Here is a 15,694-nt window from a genome sequence, read left to right as displayed (position 1 = left end):
GATCTCTTAAACAACCTGGAAATCGTGAATGGGTCACATCTATCGAGTGTATTGGTGCGTCGGGCTTCAAATTACCACCTTGTCTTATCTTCAAATCCAAGACACATCACCAGGCTTGGTACGAAGATAAAGGGGTAGGACCGGACTGGAGGATCGAAATCAGTGATAATGGATGGACAACTGATGCTATTGGCCTTCGCTGGCTGAAAGATCTCTTTATTCCGAGTACGGCGAGCCGTACAAAGGGTAAATATCGTCTTCTAGTCCTTGATGGTCATGGTAGCCATTTGACACCTCAATTCGACCGACTTTGCGCTGAACATGATATTATACCAATTTGCATGCCAGCGCATTCATCTCATTTGCTACAACCACTAGATGTCGGGTGTTTTGCGAACCTAAAGCGCGCATATGGTGGCTTGGTTGAGCGAAAAGCTCGATGCAATATCAACCATATTGACAAGCTTGATTTCCTTGCCGCCTACCCGCACGCTCGCGAGATCTCATATCACTCGGATATAATTCAGAGCGCATTCGAATCTGCTGGTTTAATACCCTTTGATCCCGATCGGGTTATATCGAAGCTTAATATTCAGCTTCGAACACCAACCCCCCAGGAAGCCGACCAGGAAGCCGATCAAGTGAGTGGAGCCCTACAACACCACTCAACACAAAACAATTATATTGGCAAGAATCTTCAGTCAAAGCTCTACTCAAATATCGATCCGTGAGCCCTCCAACGCCTACAAAGCATGTGGTAGAGCAGACTCTTAAAGGCTTCCATGTCACGCTTCAAAGGCTAGCGATGTTGGAGAAAGAAATCCGGGATTTGCGCGCTGCCAATGAGGTTCGGAAACAAAAACGCAAGAGGTCTAATAAACGCATCGACCGTACTGAAGGCATGTCAATTCAGGAGGGAAGAGACGTAATATTCAGTTCGAACCAAGCCGTTGAATCTCTGGATCCTGTTCATCCAGAACTAGCTCCGGTCGCAAATGAGACTAATACACCACGACAACGGGCGCCACCAAGATGCAGTGGTTGTGGAGGGATAGGGCATAAGATAAATAGATGTCCGAAGCAGTGATATCAATAATTTAATGGCGTTGTGGTTATTTTATATGCAAATCAAAATTATAGGTTGAGATGGGTGGGCGGTTCGCTTGTGTGGGCGGTTCGCTTGTGGGTTACGTTAACGTAATTCACAGCTGACCGGGTCACACGGTTGAGCGGGTCACCCCAAAAACACCATACTAAACGCGATATTTTAAGTCATAATATATCAACAACGAGACTATTATTTTGCTTGATTTTAAGTATGCTATGATCTTCTAGCATAAGATTTAGTATAGTATAACTTATATATTCAAAAACTGATTATTTACCAGTATTACCAAAAATACGCTCCGATCGAGCGATGTAGATATATATATCCATATTATCATACCGTATAATATTTCTAGAGCACATAAAAATATCTAGTAGGATATATTTAATACTAGGGTAGCATAAGATCATATAATCAGCCTTAAGCGTTGAAATTTGAAGTGGTGAAATATTCCATTTAGTATGGTGTTTTAGGGTGACCCGCTCAACCGTGTGACCCGGTCAGCCGTGAATTACGTTACTCGATTAGTCATGTTATTTGAGCTTGTAAACAGTACACCGCCTTGGGCAGAATTCTTCTGCAACAGAATGCCAGGTAGGAGACTTGGACCAATTCAGACCTGTTGTCCATCTCGTTGGTGCACCCGTATGATCCACTGCGCCCTCGTTCCGTTAGTAGATAAGGGTCACGTGTATTGGTTTATCTGGAAATGATCCTGCTCAATGTCAAGGAAATACACGTGGCATGCACAATAAGTGGAGGACACGGTGTAATATGGGCCAATCCCATGCCACTGTAATAGAATCCTCCACTTTTCTCGACAGATCTCTCTCAGTATGATGAATAAACAGGTAAAGACTGATTAACTTTCGACCCAACACCTAACTGACTATTGGTTCGCGGTCGGAGCTTGAGGTTATCCATCGACAATGATTTCTAATCGCAGCGTAAAGACTCAATTACGAGTGTAGAGAGGCATAAATAGAACAGACGCCGTGCACCCAATATCATTTACTTCCCTGTGAAGTCAATAGTTTCTGACCACTCTGTACCCTTCCTATTTTCTACCCTGTTTATCACTGTCACGCCAGAGCGAGCGCCTCCAGCTTCCCCCGCACTCCATCACCACCCCACAGCCATGACGACTCCTACCAACATTGATCCCAAGGATATTCAAGCACACTGGGCCAAATATCAGGGCGACAAGTATGTTGAGGGCTGGGCCTCCCTCTGGGACAAAGCTGATAATCTGCCCTGGGATCGAGGCTTCCCCAACCCCGCGCTAGAAGACACCCTGGTCCAGCGAGCTGGCACCATTGGCGGGCCCATCGCCCAGGACGGTCAGAGGCGGAAGACCCTGGTGCCGGGCTGTGGACGTGGAGTCGATGTACTCTTACTGGCGAGCTTTGGGTATGATGCCTATGGCCTGGAGTGCAGCGCCACGGCTGTCGATGCGTGCAAGAAGGAGGAGAAGGAGAACCATAGCCGGTACCGTGTGCGGGACGAGAAAGTTGGGAAAGGGAAGGTCACTTTCGTCCAGGGGGATTTCTTTGATGATACCTGGTTGAGAGAAATTGGAGTACCTCGAAATGGATTTGATGTTATTTATGATTACACGGTATGTATACTCACTGCCGCTGTTGGGCTCCATTCCGTCATTGCTATCATTTTCTCTCCACTTGTACTCTGCGTTCTACAGGGGGACCTGCAAGATGCTTCACTCTCTGTCTTTGGACTTTTGATGTGCCATTTCCGACCCACCCTGGATCTTTCTGGTCTTTCTGGTCATTCCTTCTAATAATCATCTAGTTTTTCTGTGCTCTGAACCCAGAGCTCCGTCCTAAATGGGCTCTCCGACACACCGAGCTCCTTGCTCCCTCACCTGCAGGCAATCTGATCTGTCTGGAATCTCCTCGTCATAAGAACCCCTTAGCCCCCGGCCCTCCATTTGCCTCTCCCTCCGAGGCCTATATGGAGCACCTGAGCTACCCAGGTGAGAAGATTTCCTACAACGATAAGGGTCTTGTCAATGCGGACCCGTTGCGAGAGCCCAGCAAGGCGGGCCTGGAAAGAGTGGCGTACTGGCAGCCAGAGCGCACGCACACTGTGGGCCAGGATGAGAATGGGGTGATCCATGACAGAGTCTCTATTTGGCGTCGACGTGACTAGAAATGTGCCTGCGCATTTGTGTGACCCAAAAAGGGAGAAAATGTGAATGGAAAATATAGGTGATTTTGGAGTCCGGCCATGGATTTCAAAGGCCAGCCCCTAGACGGTAAAGTGATAGTCGAAATGAAGGGCCGGGATGTAAAGGGCGTTTTTTAATGAAATTTCGCGGACATAGGCTCAATCTATATTGAACAAGGCGTTGTAGTGCTCGCCCATTCCGTAGGTGTGCCGATAGTATGCCAGCCAGACCACACGTCTGCGTTGTTCCTCTTCGTCAAAGCTGTCCATATCGCCGCATTCAATTTTCTCTACCGCCCATCCTTCTGCACCACGCTGATATCCCGCTATCGTCTGGAGCGCGTATGCGCCAACCTGGCCCAATATTCAATGAAGGCGAGTTTGGGTGGGTTGAGGCCGGATATCCCTAGGAAGCACCCGTTGAAGCGCCGTTTATAATAGCAAATAATTGCCGTGCATTTATCAGACGAACCTACCGAAGATCTCGAAAGTAGAGTTGAAATACGATGAGCTACTGACTCCTCCCTTGAACAGCGGCCTAATTGATCATGGCCCTTTTTCTAGATAAATTACTGTGGAGGTGAAAAGAGGATGGTGAAAAGAGAGGATTGAACGGTGGAAAATAGTGGGCGCTGAACAGTGGGCGGTGGGAAACGGAGGACGGTGGAAGACTGGCGGCGGTGGAGAATAGAGGGTGGGGAATAAAGAGCGATGAATAGTGAATCGGTGAACAGAGGCCTGTAGGAGTAAGTGGACCAGATGTGAGTCGGCGGGCGGTCCAGCGTCGGTTTAGGTGCCATCGGTCATCCTCGAACTTTCGGTTATGGTTTACCAGTCTTAGGTTCAGCGGGTGATCGGACCATCGATCATGGCAATGGACATCGTTTTAGTGCCTTGAAGTTTTGGCCAAGGCTAGAATCCCACAACAGAACAGTTTTATCAACAAGCCCAAGAGATGTATGCGTGGCAACACCCTGGGGACTCTTAAGCACTAACGGCAGTTCCTGACTTCGCGGCGTTTGAATGAAAATGTACTGTTGAAATCACCCCACACTTCGAATTTCTCTCCGGTTAAAGCTCGGAAGCTTTCTCCACAAATGTCTACTTTTGCCTCGCCGGTGCCGATGCTTCAACACTGACCATAGACCCGTAGCAGTGTTGAAATTCATGATGGTTTCAGCCTAGAGAAAGGGAGGAGGAATATTTGCGACGAAGTGGAAAGAGACATCGCCGTGGGGTACAGCATGGAGGAAGTGTGGCATGCGATGATGGTCATTGCCCAAGCATTCAAACATCTGAGCTTGGTGCATTGAACAACAGTGGCTTGTTACTTGGTGAAGCTGCATATTGTGGGATTGAGAGCCTCAGGATCACCCGGGTCAACCCGGGCTATGGCGAAGGAACGATCAGTAGGCTGGCCAAACGGGAGCCTGATCATTGGTGATACTATAAAAACAATATACGTCGCATTTCTCCTTTCTCCAGGTGTCATAATCAAAGGCGACAGGGACCTCTCCTTATACGCAAATTCGAAATTGGCTTCCATTTCGTTACACACATAGTCAGGAAAATGGTGATATTATTCCGTTTCAGGCAATGAGCATCTTCCGCATCGAGCGTGACGGGGAGGCGAAACGATTCAGACACTTCCAGACCTCTCACGCAAGCCAAGTCGGCGAGCGACGTCTCCTTTGGCATGGATCTCCATCGGTCAATTTCATTGGGATCCTCAGTCAGGGTCTGCGAGGCAATGCACAGCACAAGGCCTTGCCCGGCCGTCAAGGCAGCATTTTCTTTGCTGACATCGCCGACAAATCGACGGGATACAGTCTCAAGAGCAACTCGGCGTCTATGGTAATCCTACTGCTACTATGCGAGGTGGAACTCGGGAAAGGTTTGACTCCGAATACGGTTCGGGGTTCGATTGCGTACCTGTCCCCGGGTTCGACCGATTACAATCGATGGTGCGACGCTGGAAAGGTCCACCCAGATCTTAAGGGCATTCTCATGCCCGACGTTTCTGGTGGCCATTCTTCTGCGACGAGAAGCGCATATACGACAGGAGGACATAAAGAGTGGGTGGTCAGCGACCCTGCCCAGGTCCGCCAGCGGTACTTGTTCCAGGTTAAAGTGACGACAGGTGGTTATTATTACTGAAGCGTAGGTTGGGGCGTGAGGAGCAGCTCTAGAAGGGAATTGAGCAAGGTATCTGATAGCTTTAGAAGGAAGTTTGACTCAGATTGTTTCTGACGATGGTCTCGTTCAGACCGAGAATCGCTTTTGTAGATCGTAGCGAGTCCGTCCGGATGTCCGTTGGCTGTCCGGGGATTGCGAGATGGTGTGGACTGCCAAGGTGCATGCAGCCGGCCTAGAGTCATCACGCCTATGGCGCCAAGTTCGGTGGTCCCTGTAAACGGGGTAATCAGGGGCTCGTATCGTCTCGGGGAGGGCGGAGGTGGAGGAGGCAGCGAGTTGTTAGTGGATGAGGTTGCGTTGAGGCTGCCGGCTTGGCTTGGCCGGGCCCAACCATGTCCCACCTCCCCGCTGATCGGCGACGATGTCTTTGTTTACCATCATAAAACCACGGGTCTCCAGCTCAGCAGCGGGCTCTCGTCTCCTTTCTCGCTTTTACACACGCCCTTCTCGCTGACCATGGTTGTTGCCGCGAATTGGCTTGCGGCTACCTCGGTGGTGGGCATCGCTGCTGCCCAGTACTTCCCGCCCGCGCCAGAGGGGCTGAAAGTAGTCCACTCGAAGCACGAAGAGGGTGTCAAGATTTCCTATAAACAGGTGGGTGTCACTCTTTAATAATTCATGGCTTCTTGCTCATGATTATACGAACATTCGCTCATCTATGCATAGCCTGGTATCTGCGAAACCACGCCCGGCGTCAGATCTTTCTCGGGGTATGTCCATCTACCTCCCGGGACATTGGACGACGTACATGTCTCGCAAGACTACCCAATCAATACGTTCTTCTGGTTTTTCGAAGCCCGTCATAATCCGAAGAATGCGCCTCTCTCGATCTGGATGAACGGTGGGCCCGGCAGTTCGTCCATGATCGGGCTCATGCAGGAAAATGGTCCCTGCCGTGTCAATGAAGATTCCAATTCCACCGAGCTGAACCCCTGGTCGTGGAACAATTATGTCAACATGCTGTACATTGACCAGCCAAATCAGGTAGGGTTCAGCTACGACACCCCGACCAACGGCACCTATGACCAGATCAACATGGCCTGGGATGTATCGGGCTGGAAGCACGGTGTCCCAGAGCAGAACAATACCTTCTACGTCGGTACGACGACTAGTGGGAATCAGTTGGCGAGTGCCAACACCACACAGAACGCTGCCCGCTCGCTGTGGCATTTCGCGCAGACCTGGTTCTCCGAATTTCCAGAGTACAAGCCCCATGACGAACGAGTGAGCATCTGGACGGAATCTTACGGTGGTCGCTATGGCCCCTCCTTTGCCGCATACTTTCAGGAGCAGAACGAGAAGATCGCTAAGGGTAAACTCACCGACCCCGGCGAGTCGCACTATATCCATCTGGACACCCTAGGAATCATCAATGGCTGCGTCGATCTGCTCGTGCAGGAGCCTTCCTATCCTAAGTTCGCGTACAACAATACCTATGGGATTGAGACAATCAACAAGACCGTATACAACAACGCCATGCATGCATGGAGCCGTCCGGGCGGATGCAAGGATCAAATCAAGCGCTGCCGTGCCCTGGCGGCAGAGGGCGACCCGCAGATGTACGGCAACAACAAAACCGTGAATAAGGTATGCCGCCAGGCCGACAGCATCTGCAGCAATGCTGTCGAAGGCGTCTACCCCGAGTTCTCAGGACGGGGCTACTACGACATCGCCCACAAGAACCCCGATCCCTTCCCGCCATCATACTTCCTCGGCTACCTAAACCAGAACTGGGTGCAGGGTGCACTGGGTGTCCCCATCAACTTCACCGAGTCGGTAGATAGTGTCTACTACGGCTTCTCTTCGACGGGCGATTACCCACGCTCCGATGTACGCGGGTATCTGGAAGACATCGCCTATGTCCTAGACTCGGGTATCAAGGTTGCCCTCGTGTACGGCGATCGCGACTATGCCTGCAACTGGATCGGTGGTGAGGACGTGAGTCTGTTGGTCAACCACGCCGAGGCGACCAAATTCCGCGCTGCTGGCTACGCTCCCCTGCGCACCAATGCGTCGTATGTTGGCGGCCAGGTCCGCCAGCATGGCAATTTCTCCTTCACCCGCGTCTACGAGGCGGGCCATGAAGTCCCTGCCTACCAGCCCGAGACCGCATACGAGATCTTCCATCGTGCCCTTTTCAATCGCGATCTAGCCACAGGCAAGGTCAATACAGCCCGCAATGACAGTTACTCTACGAGTGGCCCTGCTTCGACCTGGCATATCAAGAACGAGGTCCCCGATAGCCCAGAGCCTCTCTGCTACATTCTTGCTCTGGAGTCTACGTGCACTGATGACCAGATTGAGAGTGTGATCAACGGCACGGCGATCATCAAGGACTATGTTGTTGTGGGAAACAAGTCTTAATAGATGTATACAGTGGACTGAGGAGCTTTGTACATATTGCCTACTTACGGTACTAGTAGAATCAGATCAATATTGCTCGATACCATACATAGCGTACTCTTTGCACCTGCAACATACAATACTCATCCGGTTGATAATACTCGTCCCTATCTCTCTTCACATCGGCACGTGGAGTCTGCAGGATGCCGCTGACTTCATGGCTGGTTCCATGTGGGGCCGCCGATGATGTCGTGGATCGTGAGCCCGACCAGCCAAATGAGCAGCCTCGCCGTCCGCCAGACGCAGCAGAGCCGGCCCGCACGATCGCAGACGGCTCGTGGGGTCAGCAACGCCCTCGTGCAACTGGCCGATACGACTTGCAAACCACCAATCGCATATTGCGCGCGGACGCAGGGTTGTGGAAACTTCGAGAAGCTTCGGCCACTCGACGTCACACGTCACTCACCTGGAGAGATGGAGACGCTCTAGAGCCTTTCAAGTTTCCAGCGTGCCCCGACAGGGTCTCACTTCCTTTCATCTCCGACCATTTTCTCAGTCCTTTTGTCCACGACCTTCACACCATCTCCGACAACGCCTCTCTAGGCCCCATTCCCAGACCGTTTCCCCGACCGACACCTCTACGTCATTCGAGAAGCTCCTCTGGGGTTCTATTTCGCTGCGCCCGCGAGGAGATCCGTGATTTTAAGCTGACAGCCCTCGCCCGCCCGCGCTGACTCGGGGCTCGTTGTTGCTGGTGCAAACTCAATTCATTCCAACCGATTCTACGCCAACATGGTGGCCGAATCCAAGCTCTACGATGCCTTGAGCATCAAGCCCGATGCCTCACAAGACGAAATCAAGAAGGCCTACCGCAAAGCCGCCTTGAAGTACCACCCTGATAAGAATAAAGATAATCCTCAAGCATCTGAGAAATTCAAAGGTATGTTCTTTGTCTCTGGGGGAGGGGTGTCAGGCTTCACCGACCTCATGCCCCGCACTCCTGGTACTTCTGTCCAGAACGCAGGAAAACTAACAGTCCATATACAGATGTCTCCCAAGCCTACGAAGTCCTTTCCGATCCTGAAAAGCGCAAGGTCTACGACCAATACGGCCTTGATTATCTCATGCGCGGCGGTCCCCCGCCCTCGTCTGGTGGTGGAGCTAGCGGCGGTGCTGGCCCCGGTGGCATGCCTGGAGGATTCAACTTTGGCGGCATGCCCAGTGGCGGTAGCCGGTCATTCCACTTCTCCACTGGCCCTGGAGGTGCCGGTGGCTTCAGCTTCAGCAATGCCGACGATATTTTCCGCGAATTCACGAAAAGCAGCGGCGGTGGTGGCATGGGCGGTTTCGATGACGATGACCTGTTCTCCATGCTGAACGGCGGCATGGGCGGGGGTGGATTCGGCTCGCGCGCTCGTCCTCGCGCAAGTGGATTCCAGCAGCAGCAACGAAAGCGTGCTCCTACCCCCGAACCGACCATCGTTGAGAAGGACCTGCCTGTGACTTTGGAAGAAATCTTCCATGGTGTCACCAAGAAGGTGAAGACAAAGAGCAAGAGCTTCGACTCTAGTGGCAGACTCTCTGCTCGTGAAGTGATCCTGGAAGCCAAAATCAAGCCTGGTCTTCGTGGCGGATCAAAGATCAAGTACAAGAACTTTGGCGACTCCGAGGAAGGTGGTCGTCAAGATATGCACCTTATCGTCAAAGAGGTACGTTAAATACTTGTTTCCTTTAAAGCAGTCTTGCGGACAAATTTTAACAGGATTTGTGCAGCAAAAACACGATATGTACACCCGCTCCGGTGACAACCTCATTATCAATGTCGACCTTAGCTTGAAGGAAGCGCTGACCGGCTGGGAGCGCATCGTCCGCACCATTGACGGAAAATCCATTCGAGTTCAGAAGCCCGGGCCTACCCAGCCCGGTCACGAGGAGCACTACCCCGGTCTCGGCATGGTGATCTCCTCCAAGCCCAGTGAACGCGGTGATTTCGTCGTCCGCGTCAACGTCAAGTTCCCGACCAGTCTGACTCCCGCCGCAAAGGACATTCTGAAGGATGTTCTCCCGTGAAAAGCCTACGGTTTATGATTTTTGTTTTTAATATTGCATCTCTGGCGTTTTGTACTCAGCGTTTTCATTGGGAAGCCAGGTAATGACAGCAACGATTTGTGAATGAAACCAGGATTGGGTGTTGGGAGTTCCTTCGACTCGAGATTTTGTAGTGTATATATTAGCCTAAACCCTTTCGGGGAATGCGGAGAGAGCACCCGCGCCTCGGGGAAATCAACTGCCTTTCCACCTTCACCTCCACCTTCTTTCTCCTACGAGGTAGCAACCATGAAGCGAAGAATCACTTTCATCCAGGGCCCCGCGGCTCCCTTCGATCCCCATCAGGCCATCCTGTCGTCCAACAGCTTTGCGGTCCGCAATCTCGACGCGGCGGCCGAGGACCGCATCACAATCACAACCGACCAGGACAAGCTTCCGCTGGAGGTAGGCCTGCACATAGTAGCGCTCTCGGAACACAATCGACTAATCTTCAATTTTTTCCGATTTCGCTGTGCAGCTTCGCAAAGTGTTTGATCAATCCCAGGAGCTTCACATCCGGTGGGCGACTGAGCAGCCCTTCGACGCCCTCGCGCCCTTTGCCAGCAGAGTCTCGCCTGGTCTCCATGTACACTACACCCCTCGCATCTCTAACCAGTCCTCGTATGTCACCCCGAGAAATATACATTGTTCAGGGCGAAGCTGACCAGGATACCTGCCAGGGACGCACTATGTGACCTACTTCGCACTATGTTCGGTGCTGAAGAGGGGAATGGCGTGGACTGCATGATTCCTAAGGTAAATCAATCATTTTCTCTCCTTCAACCTCTTCAGGCTGCTCGTACTGGTCCTATATGATGCGACAAAGCTCCTAATTTCTCCTTCCTCAGGACTCCTTTACTACACCCCCACCTCTTTCGGCACAGTTCGCGGCGTCAACCGAACTCCAGTATTACACACGCCTCCCCACTCTACAACACCTGGTCGCATTTATTCGGAACATCATATGCCACGACCACGAATGCGATGCAATGGCCGGCTCCCTTCACACCGCAGACTCTGTGGATATCGACTATGACAGGGCTTCGCGTACACTGACGGCATCGGTATTCTGGAGCACCCCGCCTGTGGGTGGTTGGGAAGAGGATATCAAGAAGCCTGCCTCCACTGTGGACAAGGTCGAAGTCGGTATTCTCGGTGCTGAGCCAAACGTGACCCCTGATGAGATTAAGATGGGTGGCCTTTTGGGGGTAGTCGGAGAGGACAAGAAGCTCAGTACGTTGCAGGATTCTCGTTTGCTTGCACTCTGCAAAAGGATTGAAAAACTAACACGTTTACAGAGCCGACCATGTTCTCCTTCCCCTCACGACATCACCCACTTGCCGAGAGCGCCAAATACAGCATCTCATTCTCCCAGCCAACTGGCCTCCATCCTGAGATGTCCATCTCGATCCCGCACTCTGCTCTCGATCGACCACCTGCACCCTTGGACGCAACATGTGCCCTCCATACGTATCTCACGCTCCCGTCCTCTGTTTTCCTAGACCAGTATCAAGTCAGCACTACCGACCCGCTCTTCCTCAAAGAACATAACCTGGTGTCCTTGCGAGCATTCTCCGGCGAGACTGACCTTGAGGCACCGGACTGGGCTGTGGAACTCTGGGGCTCAACCTGGCTCTTCGAGCTCGCCACGCCATCTACAACTGAGAACGGCGATCCCGCTTCTAACTGGACCTCCACGATTCCTCTGCACCTTCGATACCTCAAACCCTCTCAGTCGGGTTACCGATCCGCTCATGTCCCGTGGCCAGTCGTCTTCTGGGCCTGTGTTTCAGATGACCAGTCCAAGATGGGTCTCAACCCGTTCGATCGCACGAATCTGGGCTACGACGGTCTCTTTGGACCACGTACTCTGTTTTACCAGCTTCATCCTGCCTCCGAGCAACTGGTCGAGGAATTGAGCGTGCCCGTTCTTGAACTGGAGGATGGACAAGGTTTGTTCCAGTCTCGCAATATCGAGATTGGGACTAGTATTGTCATTGTGCTGGGATTTTTGTGGATTCTTACGAAGCTTATTCGGGTTGTTTGGGCCACTGGTTTCGAGGCCAACGAAGTAAGAGGCCCTGATCATGAGAAGAAGGAATAAGCTTTTTTTTTTCTCTGTCTACGGTTCTTTCCTTTAGGCGTCTTTATTTCCAGCGTCATGGTATCACGGATTTCATTCTCATCACAGCATTATCAAGACAGGCGTTCGGAATGATATCTCAGACATGACTTAATATCCACATGGTAGATTCAGCCAGAATTAAATGATTAATCACACAATCATGAGTATCGTATTATAGTAATCACACCTAAATTCTATCAAATTCCCATCTCAGGCAGCGGCCACGGCACATCGGTCAACAGAAACTGATCCAGATCAAAATTCTGTAGCGACGGCATATCAATTACCAAATCGCCCAACCAAGACAGCTCCGCATCGAAAACAGGGGTCGCATCCTGCTGCGCTGGCGCCTGCGCCTGTGTCTGGGTCTGAGTCTGTACATTCTGCGACTCTATCTCCAGCAACGAAACCCCCTGGACTTCAGTCCCATTCTCATGTCCACCAACCTGATCGCCCCCGCTTCTCCGAGAAACATCCTGCACAGCCGCAGAGGCATTTGCCCTCATGACCTCCGCCAGAGCTCGAGTATCATCCTCCTTTCTCCGCTGATGCATCGCAACAAGCAAATAAGCCGTCGAATACGCCTCCCGCATAACATTGGTATCATACGCCGCCTGCACCTCCCGCAACGTCTGCATCGCATCCGGAAGCACCGCCAGCGCGGCGTGATTATCAATCGCCAACAGCGTACAGACAACCTGGAACGGCACATTGGCAACTTGGTGCCAGGGACAGGTCTCCACGACCATTTTTCTAGCTGCTGCCAGAGCGCGACTTGCCAGTGCCAGGATTCGATCTTGAAGCTGGAAGCTGAGCGGGGCGTGGGGGTTCAGGGCTCTGGCGCGTCGGTAGATGCAGAGCATTAGGTTGCATTGAACAAGGATTAGGGAGGGTTCGGTGTATACCGGGTTGAGGACGGATGTCAGGGCGGTTTCCAGTTCTGGTAGATCTTGTGGGGATGGGCCTGTTGGGTCTAGGGATTCGGAGAGTGGGAGGAGCTGGAAGAGATCTGCTCCGCCGCCGCCTGTCGTGGAATGAGTTGGTGATTGGGAGGTTGCGCCGTGGAGGACGACGCGTGAGCGGCCTAGGTCGAAGGAGATCCAGGTGTTGAGATGTCGGGCCATGCCGAATAGGCGTCGGCGGATATCGAGGTCATTTGGAGGTTGGGTTATTCTCTTCCCAAGATTGGCACCTGGCGTTGCTTGGGGCTCGCCAGATGTATTGTTGCCGAGACTGATTGTTTCCGGGTCTGTGTTTTCAATATGTAGGCCTGCGGCCTCGATTAGGTGCATCAATGTGCAGCTGGCCATCCATGCTGCATGAGGAGAGGCTGTCATGCGCAAGTAGGCAGTTCGTAGAACCCAGCCCTTTATTATGTAGATAGAAGGTGTTCTCCCGCATAGTACCGATTTGTCAAGAAGGATGCGAGCGGCCTCAGCGAGTTTTACCTCGTGTTCGACGACCTGGCGATTTGAAAAGAGATAAGCCAGAGCTGCAATCCCGCAGAGAACAGTGTCAACAGGTTGCTCGGGGGAATCAAATATCGATTGCTGATTCGACCATCGTTGGACAATATCACTAAGAACCGTCTCCCTCTCCAAGAATTCGTAGCACGGATGGACTTTCTCGAAATATATGTTCGTTAACGCTAGCATCTGAGCTTGCGAGAGATGCTTGGTAATTGACGAAGCCGGCGGTGTCAATTGCTCTAGGGATGATACCGAAAGCCCCGGCGCTTCTTTCCTCTTGCCGACATTCCATGCAAATAAATGCAAGCGTGGTGCTCGAGCCGGGTCAATCCGCAGACCAAGCTTGCGTACAAAGGAAGCTCCCGAGTTGGCCTCGAGAGGGTGTTTGAAGGGTTGCGAATCACTAGCCCGAGGTAAGGAGGCCGGGGACGGAACGCTGCCCGCCGCACTGGTGCTCGGATTGGGGTGGTGACTCGACCAGTTCTCTATATGTCGCTGAGCCTCAACCGGCGCAGACGCAGGAACACTTCCAATGTTCTGAGGGACGCTACTAGCCCGAGAGCGCTTTTTGCGGGGAGCAGCGCTGAATTGACATGGTATGCGGGACTGAACGCAGGTGGTGCATGGCTGGTCGCCTGAGCATTTTCGTTTGCGCGATTGGCATGACAGGCAGGCCGCGCGAGAGCGCTTGCGAAGCGTGGGCTCCGCCATTGTCGCTTGTTGGATGGATTGAATGGAGGTGGAGAGCCGGAGTTGGTTGCCGCCAAGCCTCGGGGCCGCGCTGGTCCTACACAAACTACATTTCTACTTGGCACAAGCTTGGTGATGGCTGCTCCAGTCCACCAGAGAATGAATTTACAACCATGTTTTTTGGAGCCAGGAATCTATTCTGCTTAGATCGTTCCTCAAAGGTTGCTGGGCCTCTAATTTACATGGCGAAAAGACTGCATATTGTGTGCCCCTCACCAGTAATCATACATACTACCTAGTAGGGGGCAGTATCTAGATGCCCTAAGGTATACTCGGCAGCTTGTCCTCGAGAATCCTAAGGTTAGACTCGCACTCAATCTTCATACTTACGCCCGTCTGGGTAGCCCAGCAGATCTTCCAACTCTTCGAGATTGGGCATTCCTGCAGGGCCGGGCATGTACCGCAGATTGTCGCGGGCGCTGGACGCGTTCCACCAGATCTCGTTCTGATGGAGCGCCTCCGTGATCCGTCCTTGGTCAATGTACGTGCGGATCTCCACCATCTGCTTGTTGTGATCCCAACGGGTGACCCACACATTGACGACTTCGAACGGGCTCCCTACGATTTCCGTCAGGGTTTGTCAAACGAACGAGACCGGGACCCGCCGCATTCCGGACACCGCACACCTACCGGAATTCATGATACCCTTGAACTGGATCTCCTGCACCGACCACTGGCTATTGCAGCCGCCGTGGATGGCCTGAGGATGAATCTCAAACTTGTCGGCATGGTCATAAAATAGCACGCTCACCCGGCGAAGGGCATTAACATAGAAATGCATCAGGTCGTGATATCGCCCCGCAATGGGGTGGTGGCCCATCACGGTGAAATCGACATCCTTGTTGATCAGTCGAAACAGCTTGGTCATGTCCTTCTCGAGGTCCTTGAATGCATCCCAGATATGCATCTGCGACACGTATCGGCAGTTGGTGGACGGATTCTCGAACCGGAAGCCCTCGCGGTGGCCCGAGTGGCCGGAGTGGTCAGGGTTCGGGACGAGGCCATCGCCGCTGCAACGACTTGGACTGTCGGGGTCAATCAGGCCTGATCCATCACACTCGGGCGCGTCGAGGATCTTTTGCGTCGCTCGGCAAACGGTGGTTGGGACGAGGATCGCCAGGCCCAAGATGAGGAAGCGATAGACGATCATGGCGTCACATTACCTCACTCAATTGCTTAGTGCGTAGTTTCTGGACCCTCAATGACCCTCAATGACTGTCCGAATTGCTATCTCGCGCTGAGAAAAAGTGGGCTTATCTTTGCCTATCTCTCGCTGCTGTTGGGGACTGAATTGTTGGTAATTGATTTACCATTCTGCAAAACGCGTTATTCCGAATTTCTCTCTTGAATTCTGCCTGCTTTTATATGCTGCCCACGATCCTAACAAATCCAACGTACATAAATGCTCCGTTCTTCTGAGGTTATACA

The 15,694-nt window shown here is 52.2% G+C and overlaps 8 protein-coding genes across 8 annotated transcripts; 6 read left to right on the top strand and 2 right to left on the bottom strand.

Annotated features, from left to right (window-relative positions):
• Positions 1-2,246: 2,246 nt before the first annotated feature.
• On the top strand, positions 2,247-3,277 carry N7532_006824 (uncharacterized protein; the record flags this gene model as incomplete). The annotated part of the gene is made up of 2 exons (XM_056619318.1): positions 2,247-2,726; positions 2,918-3,277. The coding sequence occupies 2 exons, from the start codon at positions 2,247-2,249 to the stop codon at positions 3,275-3,277; spliced, it is 840 nt and encodes a 279-aa protein (XP_056475477.1).
• A 1,614-nt stretch (positions 3,278-4,891) lies between these two features.
• On the top strand, positions 4,892-5,452 carry N7532_006823 (putative poly(ADP)-ribose polymerase PARP; the record flags this gene model as incomplete). The annotated part of the gene is made up of 1 exon (XM_056619317.1): positions 4,892-5,452. The coding sequence occupies one exon, from the start codon at positions 4,892-4,894 to the stop codon at positions 5,450-5,452; it is 561 nt and encodes a 186-aa protein (XP_056475476.1).
• Positions 5,453-5,947: 495 nt separating this feature from the next.
• cp1 (putative carboxypeptidase S1) lies at positions 5,948-7,855 on the top strand (the record flags this gene model as incomplete). Its single annotated transcript, XM_056619316.1, has 2 exons — positions 5,948-6,064; positions 6,158-7,855. 2 exons carry the CDS (start codon positions 5,948-5,950, stop codon positions 7,853-7,855), a joined length of 1,815 nt encoding a protein of 604 aa, XP_056475475.1.
• Positions 7,856-8,037: 182 nt separating this feature from the next.
• On the top strand, positions 8,038-8,568 carry N7532_006821 (uncharacterized protein; the record flags this gene model as incomplete). The annotated part of the gene is made up of 1 exon (XM_056619315.1): positions 8,038-8,568. The coding sequence occupies one exon, from the start codon at positions 8,038-8,040 to the stop codon at positions 8,566-8,568; it is 531 nt and encodes a 176-aa protein (XP_056475474.1).
• A 58-nt stretch (positions 8,569-8,626) lies between these two features.
• Positions 8,627-9,904, top strand: N7532_006820 (putative DnaJ domain protein Psi; the record flags this gene model as incomplete). Its single annotated transcript, XM_056619314.1, has 3 exons — positions 8,627-8,774; positions 8,882-9,543; positions 9,608-9,904. 3 exons carry the CDS (start codon positions 8,627-8,629, stop codon positions 9,902-9,904), a joined length of 1,107 nt encoding a protein of 368 aa, XP_056475473.1.
• A 267-nt stretch (positions 9,905-10,171) lies between these two features.
• N7532_006819 (uncharacterized protein) lies at positions 10,172-12,026 on the top strand (the record flags this gene model as incomplete). Its single annotated transcript, XM_056619313.1, has 5 exons — positions 10,172-10,327; positions 10,401-10,543; positions 10,603-10,678; positions 10,771-11,155; positions 11,221-12,026. 5 exons carry the CDS (start codon positions 10,172-10,174, stop codon positions 12,024-12,026), a joined length of 1,566 nt encoding a protein of 521 aa, XP_056475472.1.
• A 218-nt stretch (positions 12,027-12,244) lies between these two features.
• Positions 12,245-14,227, bottom strand: N7532_006818 (putative C6 transcription factor; the record flags this gene model as incomplete). Its single annotated transcript, XM_056619312.1, has 1 exon — positions 12,245-14,227. One exon carries the CDS (start codon positions 14,225-14,227, stop codon positions 12,245-12,247), a length of 1,983 nt encoding a protein of 660 aa, XP_056475471.1.
• Positions 14,228-14,579: 352 nt separating this feature from the next.
• Positions 14,580-15,416, bottom strand: N7532_006817 (uncharacterized protein; the record flags this gene model as incomplete). Its single annotated transcript, XM_056619311.1, has 2 exons — positions 14,580-14,824; positions 14,897-15,416. 2 exons carry the CDS (start codon positions 15,414-15,416, stop codon positions 14,580-14,582), a joined length of 765 nt encoding a protein of 254 aa, XP_056475470.1.
• Between the last annotated feature and the right edge of the window lie 278 nt (positions 15,417-15,694).

The sequence above is a fragment of the Penicillium argentinense genome (assembly GCF_028826775.1).
Source record: "Penicillium argentinense strain IBT 30761 chromosome Unknown utg000005l_segment0_segment0, whole genome shotgun sequence".
Classification (NCBI taxonomy): Eukaryota; Fungi; Ascomycota; class Eurotiomycetes; order Eurotiales; family Aspergillaceae; genus Penicillium; species Penicillium argentinense.
The sequence above is the reverse complement of the archived record's forward strand: the minus strand, read 5'-3'. Positions and strand labels throughout refer to the sequence as shown.